This window comes from Terrapene carolina, unplaced genomic scaffold (assembly GCF_002925995.2).
Source record: "Terrapene carolina triunguis isolate 2854851 unplaced genomic scaffold, T_m_triunguis-2.0 Scaffold136, whole genome shotgun sequence".
NCBI classification, from domain to species: Eukaryota; Metazoa; Chordata; order Testudines; family Emydidae; genus Terrapene; species Terrapene triunguis.
This window is the reverse complement of record NW_020664487.1, coordinates 8255655-8280836: the sequence shown is the minus strand read 5'-3', so window position 1 is coordinate 8280836 and position 25182 is coordinate 8255655. Positions and strand designations below refer to the sequence as shown.

Below are 25182 nucleotides of genomic sequence, written 5' to 3'. Positions count from 1 at the left end.
TCTTGTTGACGCAGCACGGTGTAGACACCGCAGTAAGTCGACCTAAGCTACATCGACTCCAGTTGTTATTCACGTAACTGGAGTAGCGTAACTTAGGTCACCTTACCATGGTAGTGTAGACAAGGCCTCAATCATCTCAGGAGGCAGGAACCTCCTGGATCCTAGCAAGTTTAGACTTACAGCTATCATACAGTGCAGAGCCATGCATATGCTAGCTGTAATTTGTCACCTGAACCATGACTTGTAGCGCTACTTCAGTAACTGGCACATTATAGTGTGTATGTGTGTCTGCGCACGTGTGTGTGCGCGTCATCCTAAGAAGAATAAATTAGGGCAGTAGCACTGAGGCACCGGAGTATAAAAGCCAAGCAGGTTTATGTCCAGATTTCACATGTTCAGCTCCTTCACGTGCGGCCAGGCTTGTGAAAGTCTAGCACTCAACTTGCTAACTTCTTCTGAAAAAGGCAGCCCTTTTGTCTCCACATACTTCTTCTCGTCCATCTTCATTCAGTCCTACCTCCTCTGACAGCATTTGTCTCCTGCTTAGGCAAACTTTTAAATAACCTGGTCCAGTAAGGCTGCAACTGTGCCTGGTAATTTCTGTGGGTAGCAGTCCATCTGCACAAATTGCAATGCAGGTTACTGTGGGAATCTTCTACAACTGAATTCCCTCACTTGAAACTGACATGTATTAACCTAAGCGTTGCATATTTTAGTAGAGGGAATCTTTCATAGACTTAATCAGTTTGACACTCAATAGGAATAACAAATCAACCCAAGGAGCTGAATGCTCTATCCACGAGGTAGCAAATATTTTGGTTAGCAGCAGTGGCGATGTAGCGGTATTAGAGCAGCACAAAGAAGGGAGCTAGCTCATTTAACAAGTGCAACACGCGTTGAATTACACAAGAGCCTGAACTTGTACGACCTTTTACATTCAGATAAAGTGCCTGCCCCCTCTCATGCAGAGATCTTCCTGTAGAGACAGTCATGATAATGGGGTTTAATGGAGTGGGCTCACAGTTTTGTCTTTCCCTGTGCAGGGAAAAGTAAGACTAGAGCTGGTCAAAACTCCTTGGTGAAACTTTACACAGACTCGACTCCCTCTCCCCCAAAAGCAGGTCTACCTAACTTACTGTGGCTTCATGTTTCCAAGTATCAAATCTCTGAATGTTTTATATGGCAACAATCAAGGCTGTGATCTTGCCAACTGCCTGTATGGGCACATGCGGCTCCCGCTGACTTCATTTCGCTGCAGGATCAGGGGCACAGATTTGTACAGAGTTCCAGCACAGACCTAGGCAACCTGTAGATTTCTGTAGACATTTTATAATAGCTAATTGACCTAATTCTCTGGGGTGCACTGGCCTAGCTCCACTCAAGTGATTACAAGAGGGCAGTTTACAGCAGCTGAGGAGCTAACCCAGTGTTTCCAATTTGGATTCAAGTTTCCAGTGATTTACAGTAACAAGGGAAATCTCAATGATAAATCACATAACTCTGGTGGCTGTAGCGGACTACCAATTTAGGTATTTTTCTGTATACGCAGTGTAAGTATGCTCAGAAACATGACTGTTCACATTCGTGTGCCTTATACTCCGTATATGTGCTATGATAGGCCCTGGAGGCTAGATTCTCCTAAATCAACATCAAGATGTCCCATTTTCAGTTTAGCATCAAAGCTTTAGCTTTTATGAACAAAGCCATTTTTCCATCTTCTATATTTAAGGCTTAAGATTTGTCCCAGCCCGCTCCAAAAATTAGCGCTAATAAAGTTGTATGGGGCAAGAAAAAATATTCAGTAAATGAAGAACCTTGCTGTTTTCTCCAGCTGCTCTGTCTGCAGGCAAATATAAGTTGCCTTCCATTAAGCGCTGGATCGTATTTACAAATGCAACCCAACTCTGACAATAAAGGCAAGTTTAAAGGCACTCTTCGACATGAGCTGGTGGCTTGCTTATTGTAGCAACCAGGCAATACTGTTGCTACATAAGTGATCCTCAGCTGTTATAAAATCATCATGGTGCTCAACAGAATAATTGATAGGGATTTACAGCTGCTGAAGAGTTGGCCCACTCCGCAGATAATAGGTTTGCCCATTACTGAGGGAAATTAGCAGTTCCACTTGGTGTTTCCAGGAGTTACAGACCAGTGAAGCCACAAGGTCCAGTATTCAGCAGCTCTGGAATGCTGTAGCACAGGTGACCCACTCCTGCGTACGGCAGCAGACGCTTGGGAATTACTGATGGCACGATGAGCTAAGCCAGTAAAGGCCTGAGCCAAAGCCCACTGAAGTTAATGCGAGTCTGCAGGGAGCTTTGGCAGCTGTCAGGATGTGCAAGTTGCTGGTTCTGCTGTGGAGGCCAGCGAGCAAGATGAACAGAGACCATGTGCCCTAAGGCTAACTTTCCACACCCCACAGAAGGGGGAGCACTGGGAAGAGAGAGTCCTGCAGCACGGAGAGCCCTATACAGCAGGCCCGAAGAACGCATGCATGTGTGTATGGAGGGGATGGGACACAGTGGAATGCCTTCCCCGCACCAGTCCGTCTCCCCACCTTGGTTGGGCAGAGCAGCTGTTTCTTCAGCTTGCTGGGTTGCAGTGAGCCGGCGCTGGAGGCTGAGCACTGGACTATGGAGCAAAGGGGGCAGACCTAGATGCACATAAAACCCCTTGAGTTATTCTGCCATTTCCTGGATCCCCTTGTGTACTGGTTTGAGCATTGGGAGTTCTACGCTGTAGCGATTGTGATATTCCCTGCATATAGAGTTACTGCCCTTCAATTGCACGTCTGGGAAGGCTGCCGTTCTAACAGCCACCCCCTTTCTTGGGTCCACACTCTAGCACATGCCTACTGAATTCCCAGCGCTATAATTCTCAGCCATCAAATTGTGTCTTCACCCACAGAAATTAAACTCAGGGTAAAGTCTCAAACTTTGGAAAGATTTTTCACAAGAGCCAATGCAGAAGGGATCTGATTGGAGCCTCCATATCACTACACAAACCAGTCCCATTTTATACTCCGGATCAGGCTTTCAGATACGGGACGTGAAGTTCTCTTTGGCTGAGATTTTGAAAGGAGGCCAAGAGAGTTTGGTGAAATTCAATGGGAGTGGCGCACTTAACTACCATAGGTGCCTTTGAAAATCCAATTCCTTGATCCCTCACCATGGTTGCTAAAAAAACCTGACTTTCAAACATGTTGAGCACCCAGCATCTCCAACTGAAGTCGGAAGGAGCTGCTGCATGCCCAGAACATTTGAAAATCAGGTTATCTACTAAGAGACTTAAATATGGACATAGGAACCTACAGGCAGATGGCTATTTTCAGACGTCTTGGCCTTTCGGGTGGGCATCTTCTAGGCGCATCTGACCGCTTATCTGGACTCCGAACTAGTCAGTGTCTGCTCTTCCAGGAGCCATACAACAGACACGCAGACATTTTGGTTCTGGGTGATCTAGTGAGGACACACTCACAGATCGCAGGGTGGGCAAATCAACTTTAATACCCGCAGGTGGAAGACAGCAAAGGACCTAAAACATATGGGGCTTTATCCTTTTAAAATAAAGTCTCCGGAAAGTTACATTCTGAACGTCATTGCCACAGTTAGCATACGACAAGCCCTGTGTAATCACCGAAGGAGTCCGATTGGTGGCTTAAGCTAATGATTCATTCTTATTCAAGCCAAAAGGAAGTTACTGTAAACATCACATTCGCTAAGTGTGCAGCTTTCCTGATACCACTTCACCAGAACATGGCCCTGATTACGCATGGGTATTGCAGCATGCGCCTCATTTTCAGCATATGCCTAGATCAACAGGACCACGAACAAGTTGAAGTCCCTGGCTGAACCACGGCCTAACCAGAGACAAGCGTGGCCAATGGGAACAGCAAATCTACTCCGTTTTCTTTTTCTTTACAATCCTACCGCATTTCTTACAGCAAAACAAGCAGCACCTGACAGCAATGAAAACAGCAACTGCTGCGCAGACGAGCAAGAACGCCAGGACGTCCAGGCAGTGATACTGGTACCAGGTGAGCTCGTGAGCTGCTGGTCTCAAGTGCTTTGCCCCTTGGTGGCGCATGACAAATTCGATCCAGAAGACAGCTCGGTCCAGAGGCTTTATGGGCTGGTCGTGGTGAATCTCAGATAACCTCACTGCATTTTCTTTATAGCTGAAGGAATGGGGGGAAACCAAAACAACGTGGTGGTTATTCTGAAACAGTGCTTTCCTCAGCACAGCTACAGGATGGGGCAACTTGCAAGCAAAGGGATCACTGACCTGGCTCCCTGCTCCACACTACAGGGTCAGGTCAATGTAAGCTGCCTTGTCTCGACCTAGCTGTGGAAGGGGGAGGGATAGCTCAGTGATTTGAGCATTGGCCTGCTAAACCCGGGGTCGTGAGTTCAATCCTTGAGGGGGCCATTTAGGAATCTGGGGGGAAAAAATCTGTCTGGGGATGGGTCCTGCTTTGAGCAGGGGGTTGGACTAGATGACCTCCTGAGGTCCCTTCCAACCCTGATATTCTATGATCTAAGCATCTTCACTTAAATTTGGCGCCCACCGACGTAAGTGCCTCTCTACGCCGATTTATTAACACCCCCTCCCCGAGCGGTGGAGAGTCACGGTCGATGGCATTAGGTATGAAAGGAGACTCGAGGAGCTCGGTTTGTTTACCCTAACCAAAAGAAGGCTGAGGGGGGATATGATTGCTCTCTTTAAATATATCAGAGGGATAAATACCAGGGAGGGAGAGGAATTATTTCAGCTCAGTACTAATGTGGACACGAGAACAAATGGATATAAACTGGCCGTCGGGAAGTTTAGGCTTGAAATTAGACGACGGTTTCTAACCATCAGAGGGGTGAAGTTCTGGAACAACCTTCCCAGGGAAACAGTGGGGGCGAAAGACCTCTCTGGCTTTAAGATTAAGCTTGATAAGTTTATGGAGGGGATGGTTTGATGGGATTTTAGTCAATAGGTCAATAACATGCCATCGCAGGTAATTAGTATCAATGGTCAATGCGGGTCTGGCTGGAGAATCTTGCCCACATGCTCGGGGTTCTGCTGATCACCATATTTGGGGTCGGGAAGGAATTTTCCTCCAGGGTAGATTGGCAGAGGCCCTGGAGGTTTTTCGCCTTCCTCCGCAGCATGGGGCAGGGGTCGCTTGCTGGAGGATTCTCTGCAACTGGAAGTCTTTAAATCATGATTTGGGGACTTCAACAGCTGAGTCAAGGGAGAGAATTATTCCAGGAGTGGGTGGGTCAGCTTTTGTGGCCTGCATCATGCGGGAGGTCAGACTAGATGATCATAATGGTCCCTTCTGACCTTAAAGTCTATGAGTCAATGCAGTGTCAGTGCAGACACTGCATTGCTTACGGTGACTGCTACCGGCTTTCAGGAGCCATCCCTCAATGCCCCACACTGACAATGCAGTCGATAGAAGCGCTCCTGGTGAGGACGCGCACCGCCGACACAAGGAGCCAAGTGTGCGCACACAAGCGATTTAATAACTGCGGTGACTGCTGACATAAGTTAGGTTGACTTAATTGTGTAGTGTAGGCATGGCCTCAATCAAGATGTAAAGTGAGCTGAAAAGATGAACTAGCCCCAATTTGCTATTACATAATGAGACTTCTTCAGAGGGTTCGCCACAAGACACTCCTAGCGTCCAGCTTTTTCTATTGTCATTTTCCCTTGCAAAAAATACTTCTGGGAAGATAATTTGCAGGGTTTTCCCTCCTGATCTGGTGTTTCGTAGCTTGAGACTGGTGGAATTCCCCCAGTGCCCTATGGACAGTGGTAGCAAGTCGGGAAGCCAAGACGCAGTGTCACAAACTAGCCAAGAAGGAAGTTTGCCCATGGTCGCATGTGTGCATTGGAAATTGGCTGGGTGACTTCATTCGAACTTGCTGCAAGAAGGGAGCAGAAAACTACACAATCTCAGGGGCTGCTCCAGGGCCTTTTCAGAGGGATCTTTCCCAAAGAGATCACAAAATACAATGTGAGGGAAACTGATTTCCTGTCCACCCCTTCCAGGAGCTGCTGCATGCTCAGATAGAGACATGCTTAATGCAAGAACCTTTGTGAGGTTACCACTTGTTTTATGCCCAGACTGTTCAGCATTTTTGGTGAAAAGTTCCCAGAAGAGAAAGCCAGCTGGGTTTCTCGCCTCAACAGCACTGTTTCAGTAAACTGACCCTGTCCCATTAGAGATACAAGGTAATAAAAGATATTCCCTCGCCCACCTTGTCTCCTTAGGATCCTTGAACCAACACAGCTACCACAACCCTGTCCCATTAGGCAGAGACTGAACTCACCTGGAGTTGTTAATGACCATATTCAATGCATCGATTAAATCCTGGGTTTGCATTGTGTTAAAATCCAGTTCGACTGCCATCCCTTTCGCCTTCATGTGAGCAATGTTATCCGGCTGGTCAGCGAACATGGGAATCCCAACCATGGGAATCCCATGGTAGATCGCTTCATAGATCCCGTTGGTTCCACCGTGAGTAATAAAGGCTTTGGTCTTGGGATGGCCTGGAATAGGAGGAGAGAAGTGTTTAGGAACAATGGGTACATAAATGCTCAGATTCCAGAGAAAAGGCAACAATTTTGGACTAACTAGGTAAATAATGGTTTGTTTGACAAGGGGCTAGTCCTGATTACTCCAGATTAGCATTAGGAACGGATAATGGGGTGTACATGCTCGAACCCTAGCCAATGGGGAAGTACCTTGCAAAACTTTACAAACTCTGCTGTTGATCTACGATTAAGGCTGACCCAGCAGGAAGTTCTATTTCATTCACACCGATCCCTGCCCAGGTTACACTGCATGGGTGGAGCTGGAGAAGTGGGTCTCCTGGAGCCAGGCTGGCTCACATAGAATCATAGAATATCAGGGTTGGAAGGGACCTCAGGAGGTCATCTAGTCCAACCCCCTGCTCAAAGCAGGGCCAATCCCCGGACAGATTTTTGCCCCAGATCCCTCAATGGCCCTCTCAAGGATTGAACTCACAACCCTGGGTTTAGCAGGCCAATGCTCAAACCACATGTTCTGGGACTGGGACACAATCCTTTTAGCTAAAAGTAGGCAGGAGGGTTACAATGATGATAGATACAGAACCTCCCTAAAAACTACTTCCTGAAGTGTGCTTTGGGATCTATCCCATCAACTGGGCAACTCTCTCTGGGCGGGTACCGTTTCAGAGAAGAGGGACCTCAGACCAAGTATTTTCAAATTGGTTAAACTTTTTGAAAACTTTGACTAATCCCTAGAGGATGGAAACGGAGATGTTACTCTCCTTCCCCCGCCCTTTCTTTCCTTTCCTTCACTTCTTTGCTCTTTTTACTCCCCCGTTCTCCCCTTATTTTTGTAAAAAAAGATTCAACAGAATACAAATAAAAAGAGAAAGGCAATGGCTGCCTTCTAGATACTTATGTTTAAATGCTACACCCCAGTTACTGGGCCTGTTTCACTCCCGTTTATCCCAGTGTAACTCCAGTTTTTGCATCACTTCTGCTGCCCTTCTTTGTGTTTACTCTAGTTTTTGTCACAGGAGCCACCCACACTGATTCCAAGGGTAGTGGCACCAGGACAAAGTAATGTTGTTATCTCTGGTTTTATGGCAATGCTATTTCGGTCCATACAGCTGAGGACAGCACTGGCTGGTTTCAGGACTTCAGACCCAAAGCTGCTACCTGGATAGGGCTTTACTGTCACTTCCACTTGGCTCACTGCTTTCCTAACAGTCAACTGTGCAGTTTACACCCCACTGCCCCAGGAGAAGACTCTCCACTTGTCCATACTGAGTCTCAGGTCATTGCCTGGTCCACTCTCTCCATAGCTCTGGTCCCCATCGCGCTCGTCTAACTGAGCCTACGTAGGCCAGCAGCAAGCTTTGAACCTGGGACACACAGAGCTAGAAGAACAAGTCTTCACTGCTGAAGCTAAGCTACTAAGGGCCAGTGCCACACAGGTATTCAGGCTTCTAAAGTCCACTGTTATCAGTGAGAGTTAAGCACCTTAGTACCGTTTGTGAACCCTATCCTTGCTCTGCGACCATCACGAGTGTAATTAAGGCTGAGTAAGCACCTCTCCCTAGATAACAAACACACTAAGTACCCTGGCCTCCAAGCGACCTCTGAGGTACTGCATTTGGCTACAGGATGAGCTTGTGTATAATGGGCCATCTAGTCTCTTTGTGTCATAAATGAAATGAGTAAAGGGGGGAGGGAACACGCTTGTCAATACTGAGAAAAGCTCAGTTAGGAACATTTCCAGCATAGAGACTTACCAAGCAGGTCATTCTGGGGTATCCAGTCATAAATCCTCGTGTTGGGTCCTAACGTTTCTGGTTTCTTCCCTTTGTACCTCCAAAGGACCTTGAATGAAAATGTTTGAAGATACACGTGCTGTAGTTCAAGCTGCACTGTCGCACGGCAATGCAGTCTGGGGCCTGATCCAAAGCCCACTGACGTCTACTGGAGTCTTTCCATTGATTTCAGTGGGTTTAGATCAGGCCCTTGTTTAGCAAGGCTTCTTTTGAGCTGCTTGCGTTATTTACATCATAAGGGATTCTACTATTGATTAGATCTCTCACACAGCGCTTTTCAACATTGCTCTCAAAGCGCTTTGAGAGCAGTTTCATTATCCCCATTGTACAGATGGGGAAACTGAGGCATGGGTGGGGAAGTGACTTGCCCAAGGTCACGCAGCAGGCCCGTGGCCAAACCAGGAATGGAACCCAGTCCTGCTCTCTATCCACTAGTCCACACTGCCTCATTGCGGCATGGGAACTCACCCCACATGGTTTTGTTCACATGAGTCATATACAAGAAAAATACTATCAAGTTAATTTCTGTGACCACTCAAGACTCAACCCTGCTTCTTTGCAAGCCCCAAACCCAGTGACTTCAATTGGAGCTGCAGGAGAAAAATCAGAGCACTTCTATTGAGGGGAAGTAAAGAGCCTACCTTTAGGCAAGGCAGTTTGAAAGCTGTGGCCTGAGGGATTTTGCAGCAGCGCTGCTGATCTTGTTGGCAGGAATGCAGTTCATTGACAGAAACTGACCTTTTGTGGAATCTGGCTGAGGGCCAAGGCAACCATGTTACTTTTCTCCTCAGTTAAGTTGTAAACCATCGAGCCAAGAGAAAACACCACGATACCATGTTCCCCTGAACTCTGGACAAACTCTTCCATTTCCTGAAGAGAGACAAGAGCCTTTTAATTTTGGAAAGCAGCCACACCGCCCAGTGCTGTTGTGTTCTGTTCACGGCACACCTACGAAATAAAACCGAAATACTCTAACCTGAAAGTCTAAGCGCAACACTATTTTTATCCTTAGACTCCAGAACTCTCACACACAACAACCTCAGGGAGAGAGGCACAACCCAATTCACCATGCCCTAGGCTGGCTCTTTTGCAGACTGACTGCTGATCTCAGCTTCCCTACAGAGTGGTCTGCAAGCAGGAGCAGAAAACCCCTTAAAATGACAAGCTATCACTTTAAATTCTAACCCACTTTTCAATGCACTGCATATTGAAGTAGGTGAAAGGTACTCAGTAGAAATACACATGGCAAGAGACATATTTATGTAAATACAAAGCTTATCAAAGAGACGGCTAAAATGTTATTTGCTCATGGTCTCTAAGTACCTACATGGGGAAATTTCTTATAGCAGAAGGTTCTTTAATCTAGCTGACACAGGTATAACGAGCCAATGGCTAGCGATTGCGTGGGTAGCTGGTTTAACAAAGCTTTCATCATCATCGTTTGTTAGCTGTTCAGCACAGATACATGCCTGGCACCCAGCAGTTCAATCTGCCCATCATTCCTATCTGACTCAGGCGACGTCTACACTACACACCACGTTCGTCGGCGCGTAGCGTACATGCAGCTACACGCTGCAGGGAAAGGCAGCGCCACGTCCATGCTGCGGGTGTCAGAGAAAGGGCTCTGGCAGAGGGGAGGCAGCCAGGAAAGGCTCAGTCTGTCCCTGCTGTTTTTCCCCGCTGCCGGAGCCTTTCCCGGCTGCCGGAGCCTTTCCCTGCAGCGGGGAACAGGCAGAGCCTTTCCCTGTGGAGGGAGGGAACAGTTGGCGCCTTTCCCTGATGCTTCCCCCCGCCAAAGGCTCCAGCGGCCAGATGTGATGCTGCTAAAAACAGCAATATAGATGTGGGAGGCACAGCTTGGGTGAGTAGAGCGCCATGGGATGAGGAGTGTACTCGGGTATTTTTTCAGCTGAGCAGTGGATTCACTACTGGGGGGAGGGATAGCTCAGTGGTTTGAGCATTGGCCTGCTAAACCCAGGGTTGTGAGTTCAATCCTTGAGGGGGCCGGGAGGGACAAAACAAACAACTGTCAGGGACAGTACTTGGTCCTGTAGTGAAGGCAGGGGACTGGACTTGATGACCTTCAAGGTCCCTTCCAGCTCCATATATTACTGCTATGCCTTAACAACCCTCTCCCCCATAAGGATCCACAGGTGGGTCCTACACGTGGTGTACCTCATCCAATGCACTAAATATCTCAACAACAGTTATGGGGGTGAAACCAGACAATCACTACACTCTCAAATGATCTCACACAGGGAAATGATAAAAGAGAAAAACACCCTGTCACCTGTGGGTGAACACTTTTCACAGAACGATCGCTCCATATCGGAGCTCTCAGCCTCAAAGGAAACCTGCTCAACACTTTCAAAAGATGAGCCGGGAAGCTTAAATTCATGACTCTGCTAGAGACTAAAAATCAGGGACTGAACAGAGACACTGGACTTATGGCTTATTACAACAATCTCTAACCCCCTAAATGACACCCCCCCCAGATGTTTCCCCCCCCCTCCTTTCCTCCCTATCACCAGAGAGATGTTAACAGGTCACTTCCCTTCAAATGGTCACTTGACATGTGGTAGTTATTTATGCTAAACAATCTGTTCCATTTAGCTGGGACACTCTGTTTCCCAGACCTGAAGAAGAGCCGTGTGTGCCTGGAAAGTTTGTCTCTCTCGCCAATAGAAGTTGGTCCAATAAAATATATCCCCTCCCCCACCTTGTCCCCCCAGCAGGCAGACAGGCGATGGACTACAGGCCAGCTCCTGAGCTGGAGTAAATTAGCACAGCTCTGGAACTGGCCCTGTATTTTCAAATCAGCAATGGCGCATCATCCAACAGTGCAGTGATGCAGAACAGATTTCTCTTGCCCAAAGCGGACATTGTTCTCAGCGAGCGCCCCAGGATATGGCACACCCTGCGTGTGGAAACCAGAGAAACAAACAGCTGTTGAGCTGATGGGCAGATGACTAGACCAAGGGAGAGTATTAAGGTACCTCAGGTAAAGGCTTTGCAGGCTTGCAGTGGAGTCCCCCGACAAACTCAAAGTTAGGCAGGAAAGGGCGAGGGAATTCAAAGTCCCAGTACGTTCGGATCAGCCACATCTCTGCTTTGCCCATCGTTTCACACAGCGTCGTGGGCCTTCCTGCAAGCAAAAGATAAGGAGTTAAAATGAGCCGCAGGAGGGAGCAGTCTTGCTCATTGTCTATTGAAACATACCAGCCCTACATCTGAGACCCAGCACTCCTGGACACTGTTCAGTGCCGCGTGGCCTAGTGAACAGAACTGGGATTCAGGAGACCTGGGTTTTGTCACAGCTCTGCCGCTGGATTGTTGTATGGCCTTGGGCAGGTGACCTCAACTCTCTTTCCCCTCCCATCCTTCAGTCTGACACACTGCAGCGCCATTGATTTACCTTAAACTGGGTTTGTTCAAATGGTGCAACTGTGTGTCTGGACTTTCTTAGAACTTGTTTTAGTCACATCTATCAGCTGAACTGGTGCCTGTACACTTCTGTATGTAAAGTGAATCAATAGCAGTGGCCACACAACGTTACAGAGGCTTAACTAAATTGGTATAAAGTTACCCCTTTAGCTGAATCGCTACAACTGTGTGTTTAGACCAGGCCTTAGATTGCAAACTCTTCAGGGCAGGGATTATGCATTTGTCCAGGGCCTAGCACAGGGGACACTAGCTGCTACTCACAAATAAATAATAGGGAACTTTGTCTAGAGTCTCAATCACGCCGATCACAGCTAGGAATGAAGATTGTCAATGATGCAGCCCCATGTCCTGCCCTGTTCAGAGCTGAAGTGCTGACTAACAGGATTTTCCACCCACATGACACCATGATACAGTAAACTTTGATCATGACACAGGTTAGTTAGTATGCAATGTTGTTGTAGCTGTGTCGGTCCCAGGATACTAGAGAGACAAGGTGGGTGAGGTCATCTCTTTTATTGGACCAACTTCTGTTGGTGAGAGAGACAAGCTTTTGAGCTACACAGATCTTTCCTTCAGATCTGGGAAAGGTACTCAGGCCTGGTCTACATTACACGGTTAGGTCAATGTAAGCTGCCTTGCGCCGACCTAAGTGTGGAAGTGTCTTCATTTAAATTTGGCTCAGTCGACCTAAGTGCCTCTCTATGCCGAGTTAGTAACACCATCCCCACAGGCCGCCCACAGGGCATCCCCGCCCGGAGCCACTGATCTTGCTGCAGAGCACAACCTACCGAACTGGAGAAGGGGAGCGGTGGGGAGGCAGGGAAGACTCTGCTAAAGGAGCCAATAAGTTCAACAGCACTCCCAGCAAACTGCTCCCCTGCTGGGCAGCTGATAATCATATAGGCGTTTGCTCTCCTTTCTGCATAGAGACAGTTTGGAAAACAGTCCATAGCTGACAACACTATAAAGACCTCTCAAATCATCAGGCTACAGCACGTCTGTACTTTGCTGGGCCAAGCGTTCTATTGGGCTCGCAATGCTTACCCACATCTTTAAAGTGTGTTGGGATCTACAGATAAAGCACTACAGACATATACATCATTGTTAGTAGCCTTATCTTTTTCAGATGGGTTAACTAAGGCCCGGCGAGGGTCAGGGACTTGGTTGGCAGGGCCACTGGCCTAGGGATTAGGGTATTGGCTGCTTTCTGTCTGATACTTAATTTGCTCTGATCATTGATCACTTTTTCCTGATGTTGAGAGGGAAGGCAGGCTGTGCTGCACATGCCTCGCCAGTGTAGGCCTCAAGCCTGCACATACAACTTCACTCCAGGAAGTTGTCTCAATGCGCAAAAATGTCAAAAACTCCCACCTCACAGGGCTCTGGAGCCCAAGCTCCAGTCTGGGCCCAAACACTACACTGCAATTAAACATCCCCACAGCCCACGTGAGCCCAAATCAGCTGGCATGGAACAGCCGTGGGTTTTTAACTGCAGTATAGACATATCCTAAGTGTCTTAGGGTTAGATTTTCAAAGGTATTTAAGTGCCTAAAGATGCAGCTAGGTGGCAGTGTGGAATTTATAGATCTGTCTAGGCAGGTTAGGTGTTTAACTCCCATTGAAACTCAAAGGGACAAACTCACGAAAGGTGCTTTTATAAATCCTGCTAAACGCCTAAATTCCCTTTGCCAATCGGATCCTTAGTCATTTTCAAAAATGTGCTTGAAAATGTTGCCTATTGACGGCACTGGAACTAGTATATGGTCATCATCTTTGCAGGATCAAGTCTTCAAGTTGCTATCTGAAAGCCTGGTCTTACCTCTCATGTCCATTACAAAACTCAAGCACTTACAAGCAAGGAAACGAGTATTTAAGATCACAGCTCTTACATTGCCCATATAATAAACAAACATTATTCTTATAATATACAAGGTAATTAAGATATCAGCACAATCTGGCCCCAATTCCGGAAAGCACATAAACACGTGCTTAGCTCCCATTGACTTCAAGTTAAAGCACATGCTTAAGCACCCTTCTTGAGTAGGGATACTTTACTGAATTGGGGGCTTAACTTTGACCCTGTGCCTCATGTAGATACTTCCCAGGGAAATGGGACTAAGAATGCAAAGGTGGTTAATTGGAGATCAGTGGTAAAGCTTAGCTCCTGTTTATTAAAAAGGGAGCAGGGCTGTGCCCACGTTCAGGACGTGTTTGGCTGACACTTTAGGCTTTATGAATACAAGTTTCTACAAAACCTAGGACGTTCAATTTCATTTAAAATGTAAACAACTTATTCTTATCCGCGGTCCCTGCAGGACTGTGCTCACATGAGAAAACCAGGAAGTGAAATGTATTCGAAACTTTTATAAAACTAATTGTCCCAGCTCAGAGAAATGCAAAAATTGATCAAACAGTGAAAAGAAAATTACATCTAAAATTTCTTTCAATATCTGTATCTGGCTTTGGAGGTGAAAGTGCTCAGTGCTCTTGAAAAAGCAGACCACTTAGGGACCTAAATTCAGTTCCTAACTTGAGTCCCCCAATTTTTAAAGTCTTGGCCTGGGCAAAAAAGCTATGTCTGTCCAGTCACTGTCTCACCTAAGACATCACTGTAATACTGATTCCACTCATCCACCCAGAAATGCAGGAAAAACACATCATGGTAAATATAAAGCAGCAAGTTTGTTATCTTCTCTGTGAAGGACATCCTGTCCGTCAGTCCCCCCGTGCTGGCAGGTACATATGAAGGAGGGGCTGGAAGCCCCCCACACAGCCGCTCCATTGTGTTCCCTTCAGAGAACCGGAAAGTATAGACAAAAGGGATTTCAAGCAACTCTGCTACCAGCTCACCGCCCGGAGAAAGAGGGTCTGAGATTAGCACATCAAACCCTGCTTGCCGGAGCTTTGCTATCAGCCTGGGGTTCAGCACGACACTGTCACAGGTCTGCTTCAACATCTTGATAAAGACTGCCATGCTTTCCACCACTTTCCCCAGGCCCTCCCAGTAGGACAGATGGGGAAGCTCGTACAGCCACAGGTGCAGCAAGTCCTCCATCAGGGCCGCCTTGGTCTCCCTGGTAAAGGGCACTGGCAGGACCTCAAAGTCAAATGGGGAAGAGGACTCATTGTAATCGATGAGTAAACTTGCTGAAGGCGCCAGCACAGTCACATCGTGGCCCCGAAGGGAGAGTTCCTCCAGCACCAGCTTTATGTTGAGCCAGTGACTGGCATCGGTGGGCCAGACCAGCACCTTCCCACAGGATCCTGAGCTCCAGCAGCTCATGTGAACCCACAGCACCAGCAAAAGCCACTTCTTCAACATCATGGCTGCACGTCTGCAACTCTTATCGGAGCTAAGTTCTGTTCCAAAGTCCACAGTGTAAACACTTCTAAGCACAGCCCACAAAGACTGGATCCTGAACGTTCCAATCTTCATATAAGGTCATTTCAATGCAAAATTACCATACGTGGGGACAGACTCAGCAAGTACCAAACTCTGTGGTGGATCACCTACGATTCTCCTACAGAGAAGGCACTGTTCCCTCTGCAGGACAACTGTTGTAACGCAATGTGTGGAGAAGGTGGCTGTGGATGCAGCTGAGGCCTCTTTACAAGGAGAAGGGAGCAATCCATCCTTGGATGATAGCGCATGGGTCACTACATTATCTTTCCACGGGAAACTCTGCATCACCCTTACCGCCTCGCCTGCCCTACTCACAGATCACTGGGGCACAATCAGAGCCAGAGCTTTTTGCATTCAATGCGCAGCGTGATACTGCTAGTGTGCATATAGGTCACAGAGCAGCCATCACACACTCACAGCCTTGAACACGAGCGCCTGTTTTTATCAGGAAGAGGGAAGTTGGTTAGGAACCAGGCTTCTCTGCTTAATGTTCTCTTCAGCGACTCGGGGAATGCCATTTTTGGATCAACCAATTAACCTTTGGGAGTTGAAAAGTGTAACCCTCCTTCTGGTGAAGTTTCCATTCTCAAAGCAGGTAGCTGGCAAACACCCAGCTTCCTCGTTACCTTGCCTGAGGGCAAATGCTGTGTCTGTGGTGTGTTCTCAGAACTAGTCCCAGCCCCCAAACTCAAACAGGTTTAACTACCTCTGTCACGATGCCAACAGATAACTCGTCTCTGGTACGGTTTAGGCAAGTGACAAACTGAAACTGCTACTTCTCTGCACAGGCACCTTTTACTTCAGCTTCTTGTTTGCAGTGAATATTTGCTTTACCTGAGCCACATCTTTAAAGGAAATGTCCACATAATGAATTTGTAAGACCCCTTTTCTTGGCATTTATTGTTAAATGTCTGGTCTTACCCAACTCCTCCAGCTGGCTCATCCAGGCGGCCGCCTTTCACTGTGGTCTGTGACCCTTTGATTTTCTTTTCAAGGCGATTTCACAGATCCTGAAGTCCTTGCTGCAGCTCATCTCTGTTAGCAAGTTCCAAATCGGCCAGAGTTTTCTTGGTCTCCGCTAATTTATGGAAAACCTTCTGGTCTGTAGGTTTCAGAGCGGTAGCCATGTTAGTCTGTATCAGCAAAAACAATGGACTCCTGGTTGTTTCTTCTGGTCTATGGCAGTCAGGTTGCTGATCACTTCACTGATCTGTCTTACTATTGCAAACTGGGAGTGTTGCAACTCCAGTCTGTCCCGACTCTTTGTAGTTGCCACTCCAATAGAGATTTCACCTCTGCCTGCAACTCATCCCTCAGGCTATTCTGGGAAGACTCCAGATGCCGCTTTAATTCCTTTTGCAAAGTCTCCAATTGTTTTAGGTCTTGTTATACTTCCTTTTGTCCAGTTTCGATTTCTCTGAGCACTTCCATTATTTGTTCCATCTTGGTTCAACAGAAAGGCCAACTCACAAGCTCTCTCCTTGAAAACTGGATCCCATTTGTTGCCCTGAACGGTTAACCAAAGTTCAGGGTCCTGTGGATTGTTTCCGTTAGCAAGAGAAATTGAGAACGGAGACAGGTATCTCTGTGACGCAATCCTGCTTACTTGTCAAGAGAGCACAAAACCCGGTTTTCTTCAACACAGGAGGAATCAAACAGTAGGAGGCAGTGTCTTCCAGCCAGCACTCTGCTCAAAAAGCTCCCTATAGAAGCTTTTTTCCCCACTAAGGGCTGTCCCCAGGCCTCTGCGGGGGGAGAGTGGAGGGGGCTGTCCCCAGGCCTCTGCGGGGGAGGAGGGGGCAGGCCTCCGAGGGGAGAGGGAGCTGGGCTGGCTTGGGGGACAGGAGGGAACCACCCCCCAGCACTCACCAGTGGTGCGGCTGGGGCCGGGTCCACACTTCCCATCGCCAGTGAGGTCAGACCCGGCCTTACTACAGTCCTCAGGGGAGTGAGGGCGCGACTGGGGAAGAGCCGGAGCAGGGGCTGGAGCAGCATGCAGCTGCGCAGGGCACCAGGAAATTTGGTCAGGGCTGTCCTTACCCATACGCAAAGTACGCAGCTACACCCCCTGCCCCCTCCTGGCAGAGGCCTGGGGCCAGTCCCCCCACTCCTCCCATGCGGAGGCATGGGGCCAGTCCCCCCGCGGAGGCCTGGGGCTCCACAGAATAGCTAGGGATGGCTCTGAATTTGGTGCCCCAAATTTCCTGGTGCCCTACACAGCTGCGTACTTTGGGTATGGGTAAGGACAGCCCAGAGCACTCTGCTCAAAAAGCTTCCTATAGAAACTTTTTTCCCCACTAAGGGCCACTCTCCCAGTCCCAGTGCTTGTCTCCTTGGCTTTCGGTTCCTTTTCTCCTAGCTCCTCCGGTATGTTCATCTGCTTCTCTGACACAATCCAATCCAATGAATCCCCCGTCCCCGAGACTGTGATCAGATCACAGAGGAACAGTGTGGGTCACATGACAACTCCTACTCCGGCCTTCCATGTGACTTTGTTTTGGGCAGAGGCCCCTGACTGGTTCAGCTATCTGGTTCCATGAAGAATTTTATTTATTTATCTTTTTTTTTACATTTATCCAGAATGAGGGGCACGGATACACCCACCAGTTTCAACAAGGTTTAACCCTTATCTGACCGGCACATCACAATGTTTAATATATTTGTCCTGACAACACCCCTGTGAGGTAATGCACTGCTAGTATCCCCATATACAGATAGGGAACTGAGGCACAGAGAGATGGAGGTCTTATCTAAACAGGTTTTTTGTGTTTGTTTGTTTTTAACCAGTACAACTATTTCCATGAAGGTATGTTTTGGTTTTTTTTTTTTTAAAAAACAAAATAGCTAGACCAGTATAATCGCTAGCGAGGACTCAGAGATGTTGACTGAAATGTGCCTTATACCCATATAACGTATTCCCCTTTCCACATGGGAAGAGGCGATGCTGCTATAAACACCTTAACACGTCCCTCCTCACTCCAGGGGTGGTACCATTTTAGCTACAATGGTATAGCTAAAGCAGTACAACTTTTATCTACAGACAAGCCCTATGTGACTTGCCCAAGGACACCCAGGAAATATGTGGCAGAGCATGAAGTTGAACCAAGGTGTCTGGAGTCCCAGGGTAGCACCCTACCCACTGGACTAGCCTTCCTTTCGGAAAGTGCGGCCCTACATTTTTGATGTTACCGTATAGACACAATCACCGCTAACAAGAGCAGCCTTACCTAAAACATCGCTGTAGTACTGATTCCATTCTCTCCAAAAAACCTGGTGAAACAGAACATCCTGAAAAGCATAAAAGAGCATGTTTTTCAATCTCTCCGTGAAGGACATCCTGTCCGTCAGTCCCCCCGTGCTGGCAGGTACATACGAAGGAGGGGCTGGAAGCCCCCCACACAGCCGCTCCATTGTGTTCCCTTCAGAGAACCGGAAAGTATAGACAAAAGGGATTTCAAGCAACTCTGCTACCAGCTCACCACCCGGAGAAAGAGGGTCTGAGATTAGCACATCAAACCCTGCTTGCCGGAGCTTTGCTATCAGCCTGGGGTTCAGCACGACACTGTCACAGGTCTGCTTCGACATCTTGATAAAGACTGCCATGCTTTCCACCACTTTCCCCAGGCCCTCCCAGTAGGACAGATGGGGAAGCTCGTACAGCCACAGGTGCAGGAAGTCCTCCATCAGGGCCGCCATGGTCTCCCTGGTAAAGGGCACCGACAGGACCTCAAAGTCAAATGGGGAAGAGGACTCATTGTAATCGATGAGTAAACTTGCTGAAGGCGCCAGCACAGTCACATCGTGGCCCCGAAGGGAGAGTTCCTCCAGCACCAGCTTTATGTTGAGCCAGTGACTGGCATCGGTGGGCCAGACCAGCACCTTCCCACAGGATCCTGAGCTCCAGCAGCTCATGTGAACCCACAGCACCAGCAAAAGCCACTTCTTCAACATCATGGCTGCACGTCTGCAACTCTTATCGGAGCTAAGTTCTGTTCCAAAGTCCACAGTGTAAACACTTCTAAGCACAGTCTACAAAGACTAGATCCTGAACAGTCCAATCTTCATATAAGGTCATTTCAATGCAAAATTACCATATGTGGGGAAAGACTCAGCAAGTACCAAATCCTGTTCTGGATCACCTAAGATTCTCCTTCCGGAATGAAACTGATGGATTCTCCTGCAGGACTGAAAACAACCCGCTGCCTCTGCTGGACAGCTATTGTTACACAATGTGCATTTTCAGATCTGCAGGGAAATTATAGTCTGAACTGCAAACTATGGCCCCAGTCCAAAGCTCACTAAATCAATGCGAGTCTTTCCACTGATTTCAGTGGGCTTTGGATCAGACCCTTGTTACCAGGACTTGACCCTGTAATCACTGGTTTCTCTTCCACCAATCATGACTCACTGTCACCAACTTATTCATGAGTTGTGATTGGCTGACGAATAGTTTTACAGACGCAATTATTTGGGAACACTTGTCCTGAATGTGAATGTGTGACTGGGCGCCTGGTTTCTGCCTCCGCGCTGGGCGATAGGAGTAGTGCTTGAGGAGGTCCCTGGGGAGAGTCAGCAATCGTGGGAGGCACTCCAGGAGACGGGCAGGCAGAGGAAGCTTTAGGACATCAGAGTGTCACAGTTCTTGCCCACTTGGCTGCTGCTGTGGCATCCCTTGCTCCCCAAGTGAAACAATCTCGCTGGCTCCCAATTTCTCCATGGTGGTGGGGGCAGGGCAGGAGAGCCTCTGTGTCACACGGGCCAGCACCAATTCACACAAAACATAGGGCCAGATTGCCCCTCCCCCTATGGGAAAACCCCCAGGGCAAAGCAAAGGGGGACAGGTTCTCCTGAGATGCTCCATGGGGGATGGCTCCACACAGAATGGGGTAGCCCACTCACCCCACCATCCCCCAAGAGCCACGTGGATCTCACCAAATCAGCAAGAGGCCTGGGCAAATGGCATGGAAGCCCTGTGCCTCCACACTTGCACAGAGGGACTCGGAGCCGTTCCCTAGCCACGGTGCAGTGGAGCCAGGATTACAGGGACTCCCCCAAACATAGCTGTCTCCAGGATCCCTCCTGTAAGGGGAGTCTCACACCGTGGGGGAGGGGCGGAATGATAATAGAGCTGGGGACCGTATTATCTTCCTCTGGGAAACTGCAGGGCTGATGGCGAGACAATCCTAATCACCCTACCCCAGCTCTGTGTGTGCGCAGATCCCTGGCCCCAGAGAGAGCTCTTTGCCAGCTCTGGGAGCAATTGAGGAGGTGGCTGTGAAGGCAACTGAAGGATGGAGCATGGGTCACTGTATTATCTTTCCATGGGACACTGCATCACCTCTACCTCGGCCCCATCCCACTCCATCACTAGGGCACAATCAGGGCCAAAGTTTTTTGCATGCACTGCAAAGTGCGATACTGCTAGTGCATTTAGATAACAGAGAAGCTAGGACACTCAGCCTTGAACATTAGAGCCTGCTTTTATCATTAAGAGGGAAATTGGTTAGGAGCCAGGTCTCTCAGCGTAATGTTCTCTTCTGCAGTTGGAGGAATGCCATTCTTGATCAACCAATTAAGCCTTTGGGAGTAGAGGATTTCATGAAAGTGTCCACTCTCAGAGCAGGTGTAATGCTGACAGATCCCGGTTCTCTTCAGGCAGGATCAAACCTGGGACATCTGGAGCTAAATGCATGAGCCTCTACTGCATGAGCTAAAAGCCACATGGCTGTTAGCTCGCTAAGTGGTCTCGGTGCCACTACATGGGACAGAACACCACACCCCAGGAGGTGTGGGGGTTACACAGGTAGAATCATAGAATCTCAGGGTTGGAAGGGACCTCAGGAGGTCATCTAGTCCAACCCCCTGCTCAAAGCAGGACCAATCCCCATTGTCAATGCCCGGCTTCCTCATAATATTGCCTGTAGTTTGTTTCACAAAACTCTGATAAAAATCAAACTCCAAGTTTTAACTACTTCTGCCATGATGCCAACAAATCACTCCTCTCTGGCACTTCTTAGGTCATATGGCAAGCTGACACTTTCGCTTCTCTGCTGAACTCACATCAATGTATTGTTACCGCATCCTCTCAATAGCATGTATCCGTTTTGTCCACCTCTCACATCAGGTCTGACACCCAGATTGCAAGATCTCGGAGTCAGGGCTTATCTTTTCTGTTACTTATCTGTACAAGGCTTAGCACAGGGGCCTTGATTGTGGTTCACAGGAGCTACCATAGAACGAACAACCAACTACCACAAGCATAATAAATTAGATTGGTATCTAGAAAAGTAGCTAGTTGATTTGAATAAATAATAGGGGGAGGGAGGGTTTCAAAAACAAAAGGATTTAGAAGCTCAAGTCCCTTAATGGTGCTTGTGCTCCTAAATCCCTTACACACTTTTGAAAATCTCTCCTTTGGTCTAGATTTTTTATTTTGTAAAGACAGTTGAAACCCTTTGTACATAAGACAAAGAGCCAACTACCTAGTGACTTTATATCAGTGGGTTTAAATTCTTTTTTTAGTGAGCAATGTCAGCCAATCAAACCAGGGAAAGCAAACCAGCATGACTCCATTTTATATCCGAGTTCACATGGGGAATGATTCGTCTTCTCCCCTTTTGCATATCAGCATTATTTGCAGTGCAGTAGCCCCTGATATAGGCTAGGTTCTATACTGTGACAGACCCAGACCAGTGGGGTACAGGAGTCTGGTAGAGGGCAAATATACTGGTCACTGGATGAGTAGTTTTCTGTTCCCTGAGTGACCAGAGCAGGGGCTGCACTAGAGTAATCAGGAACCTGCTAGAACCAGTTAAGGCAGGCAGGCTAATTAGGACACCTGGAGCCAATTAAGAAGAAGCTGCTAGAATCAATTAAGGCAGGCTAATCAGGGCACCTGGGTTTTAAAAAGGAGCTCACTTCAGTTTGTGGTGGGAGTGTGAGGAGCTGGGAGCAAGAGGCGCAAGGAGCTGAGAGTGAGAGGGTGTGCTGCTGGAGGACTGAGGAGCACAAGCGTTATCAGACACCAGGAGGAAGGTCCTGTGGTGAGAATAAGGAAGGTGTTTGGAGGGGGCCATGGGGAAGTAGCCCAGGGAGTTGTAGCTGTCATGCAGCTGTTACAGGAAGCACTATAGACAGCTGCAGTCCACAGGGCCCTGGGCTGGAACCTGGAGTAGAGGGCGGGCCCGGGTCCCCCCCAAGCCTCCCAATTGACCTGGACTGTGGGTTCTTCCAGAGGGGAAGGTCTCTGGGCTGTTCCCCAACCCACATGCTGAATCTCTGAGGCAAGAAAATCCGCCATTAAGCGCAGGACCCACCAAGATAGAGGAGGAACTTTGTCACAGTACATACACACAGGACAGCAGGCTGGGCCCCAAAGAGACGACAGTCTCAAAAGACAAAACCAGATGAATGTTACAACAACGCTACTGCTACCCCTTCTCATTTGGGAAACTCAGTATGCTGCGCCTTCACTGGGTGATGTCCCAAATGTCTCCATTTCAACAGCACTAGTCGCTTATAATTAGCTACTCATTGTTCCACTGCAGTAGTTGCCCTGATCACACCTTAATTTGAAACAGATTCTTTGAAAACGTAGACTAGTCAGGACCTGATTGAAAAGCCCTGGCAGCTTTGTTTACGTCAAGTGGACCCGCACACGCTTAGCCCCTTTGGAAATCAGGCCTCATTTTGTTATTCTTATAATAAGGTTCAAAATAGAAACTAGAGCCCAGAGTGTAACATTTGATCAATTCACCGCAAACAGCTTTCAAAATGGTTCCTGGTATACCTATTGTGAGCCACCTTATTATTACTAATGTCACAATAGAACCTAGAGGTGCCAACTGAAAATCAGGCCCCGTAGTGCTAGGAGTTATACAAACAAACAACAAGAAAGCTTGCCATCTAAACAGGCGAGACGACAAACAGATGGGAGAGAGGAAGGATTATTTTACCCATAGTAAATGGAGCCATGAAGAAGTGAAGTGACGTGCCCAAGGTCACAGAGGCAGTCTGTGGCAGAGCTGGGACTAGAATCCAGATCTCTTGCATTCCCAGTCCAGTGCTTTCACCACAAGGCCTGGTGGTTACTTGTTGTGCTGCTTTATAGGATCATGCCAAAAGAAACGGATGGAATGATTTTAGGCCCCAATTTCCTCTACCGGGAAATAATCCATGGAGGGGAGAGAAAAAGCTGTGTGTTTCAACCAGCAGCGTTTCCTAGGGTCTTTCCCTTTCTCCTCTGCCTCCCACCCTCTCAGCTGCACCATGTAGAGCAGGAAGTTGGCACAGCTGGGCACTGAGACCAAGGCTTTTTCTTCGCACTCCCCTTTCTAGCTGTGAATGGAAGTGGTAAAGCTGGAAATGTCACAAGAATGTACAGCTGGGGAACTAAGCACAGAGAGATTAAGGTGTGGGCTCCATGCAGTTCTTGTATTGATGTACCTTTTCGGTTTAGGGATGTGATTTTTTTTTACCAGAATACCTATGCCGGTACAACCCCTGGTGCAGACACAGTTAAACTGATATAAAAGTGCCTTAGGCCAGGCCTACACTAGGAGTGTTTTGCCAGTATACTAGCTTGACTGCAGCTTATACCAGCAAAACTGGGCTTTTCCGGTGTAGCTTGTTCCAGCCCCTCTAAGCAAAACAAGCTATACAAGTAAAAGGGCAGTTTTGCTGATACAACTTTGTTTATGCTCGGGGCTAGGGCCAGTACAGCTGCCGGCAGAGATCACACCTCTTCACAGCCCCGATGGACATCACTATGCCAGCAAAAGCTTGCAGTGTAGACTTGGCCCAGGAAATTGAAGCCGAGTGCCTGGAATCCTCACCCACTGGACTAGGCTTCCTTTCACACAATGCAGCCCACAGTAAAGACACAATCACGGCAAACAAGAGCAGCCTTACCTAAAACATCGCTGTAGTACTGACTCCATTCTCTCCAAAAAACCTGGTGAAACAGAACATCCTGAAGAGCATAAAAGAGCATGTTTTTCATCCTCTCCATGAAGGACATCCTGTCCATCAGTCCCCCCATGCTGGCAGGCACGTACGACGGAGGGGCTGGAAGCCCCCCACACAGCCGCTCCACTGTGTTCCCCATAGAGAACCGGAAAGTATAGACAAATGGGACTCCAAGCTTCTCTGCCACTAGCTCCCCACCCAGCACTAATGGATCTGCAAGGAGAATGTCGAAGGCAGCCTCTCTCAGCATCTTCATCAGCTCCTCATTCCACACCACTGAATCACAAGTTGCTTTGTTTATAGACACGAACCGTGATATTAAGTTACACATCCTGGAAGTGGTCTCCCAGTATGAAAAGTTGGGCAGTTCATAAACCCACATGTGGAGAAAGTCTTCCATCAGGGACGCCATATCCTCCTTTGTGAATGGCACAGGGATCACCTCAAAATTGAAAGGGGAAAGTCTGGTGGGATCTGTGCCCAGAAAGGATGAAGACAACAGCACAGTCACCTCATGGCCCCTGTCTGCGAGCTCTTCTAAAATGGACTTTACATTGAGCCAGTGACTGTTATCAGCTGGCCAGACCAGCACCTTCCCACAGGACCCTGAGCCCAAGCCAGAGCCCAGAACCAAAAAGAGTACTGTAATACACTTCCCTGACATCATGTGGCTGCGTTTCCTTGTAAGCTGTTCCACTCTGCCTGCTTGCTTGCCTACTTCTTTCGATCCAGGTGCCGGTACACAAGAGGACAGCCCACGGTGGAGATTATGTTCTAAAACTTCCAACATTGATTAACCGTAGTTATCTCAGAGCACCGGAAATACCTTGGCAGTAAAATCAACCTGTGCTAGCACAAAATCCTGTCCTGGATAAGACAGTATGAATTGCCTGCTTCAATCCACAGCAGGAAACAAGAGTCGAGTCAGATCACTTCCTCTATTGAGCAATCACTAACATTCATTCTCGCTCTGGATGAATTACTGCTCTTCCTACTAACTGCTACTGCCCCTAGTGCAGAGAGAGA

General features: G+C 48.1%; 1 protein-coding gene across 8 annotated transcripts in view; it reads right to left on the bottom strand.

Annotated features, from left to right (window-relative positions):
• Nucleotides 1-3483: 3483 nt before the first annotated feature.
• Nucleotides 3484-25182, bottom strand: part of LOC112113545 (UDP-glucuronosyltransferase 2A1-like) — a 34607-nt gene continuing 12908 nt past the window's right edge. For 3 of the 8 annotated variants that reach the window (XM_024209865.2, XM_029911937.1, XM_024209864.2), the window contains 5 exons: nt 11339-11487; nt 9081-9212; nt 8304-8391; nt 6327-6546; nt 3484-4177 (listed from right to left, as the gene is read on the bottom strand). In XM_024209865.2, coding sequence (XP_024065633.2) covers nt 3898-4177; nt 6327-6546; nt 8304-8391; nt 9081-9212; nt 11339-11487 — 869 coding nt within the window. In that variant the 3' untranslated portion in view covers nt 3484-3897. Of the gene's footprint in view, nt 4178-6326; nt 6547-8303; nt 8392-9080; nt 9213-11338; nt 11536-12709; nt 12739-14384; nt 15175-15799; nt 15804-18562; nt 18595-22798; nt 22820-24099; nt 25031-25182 lie in introns of those variants that run through there. The other 5 variants (XM_024209866.2, XM_029911938.1, XM_026653325.1 and 2 more) reach the window with 4 other exon arrangements.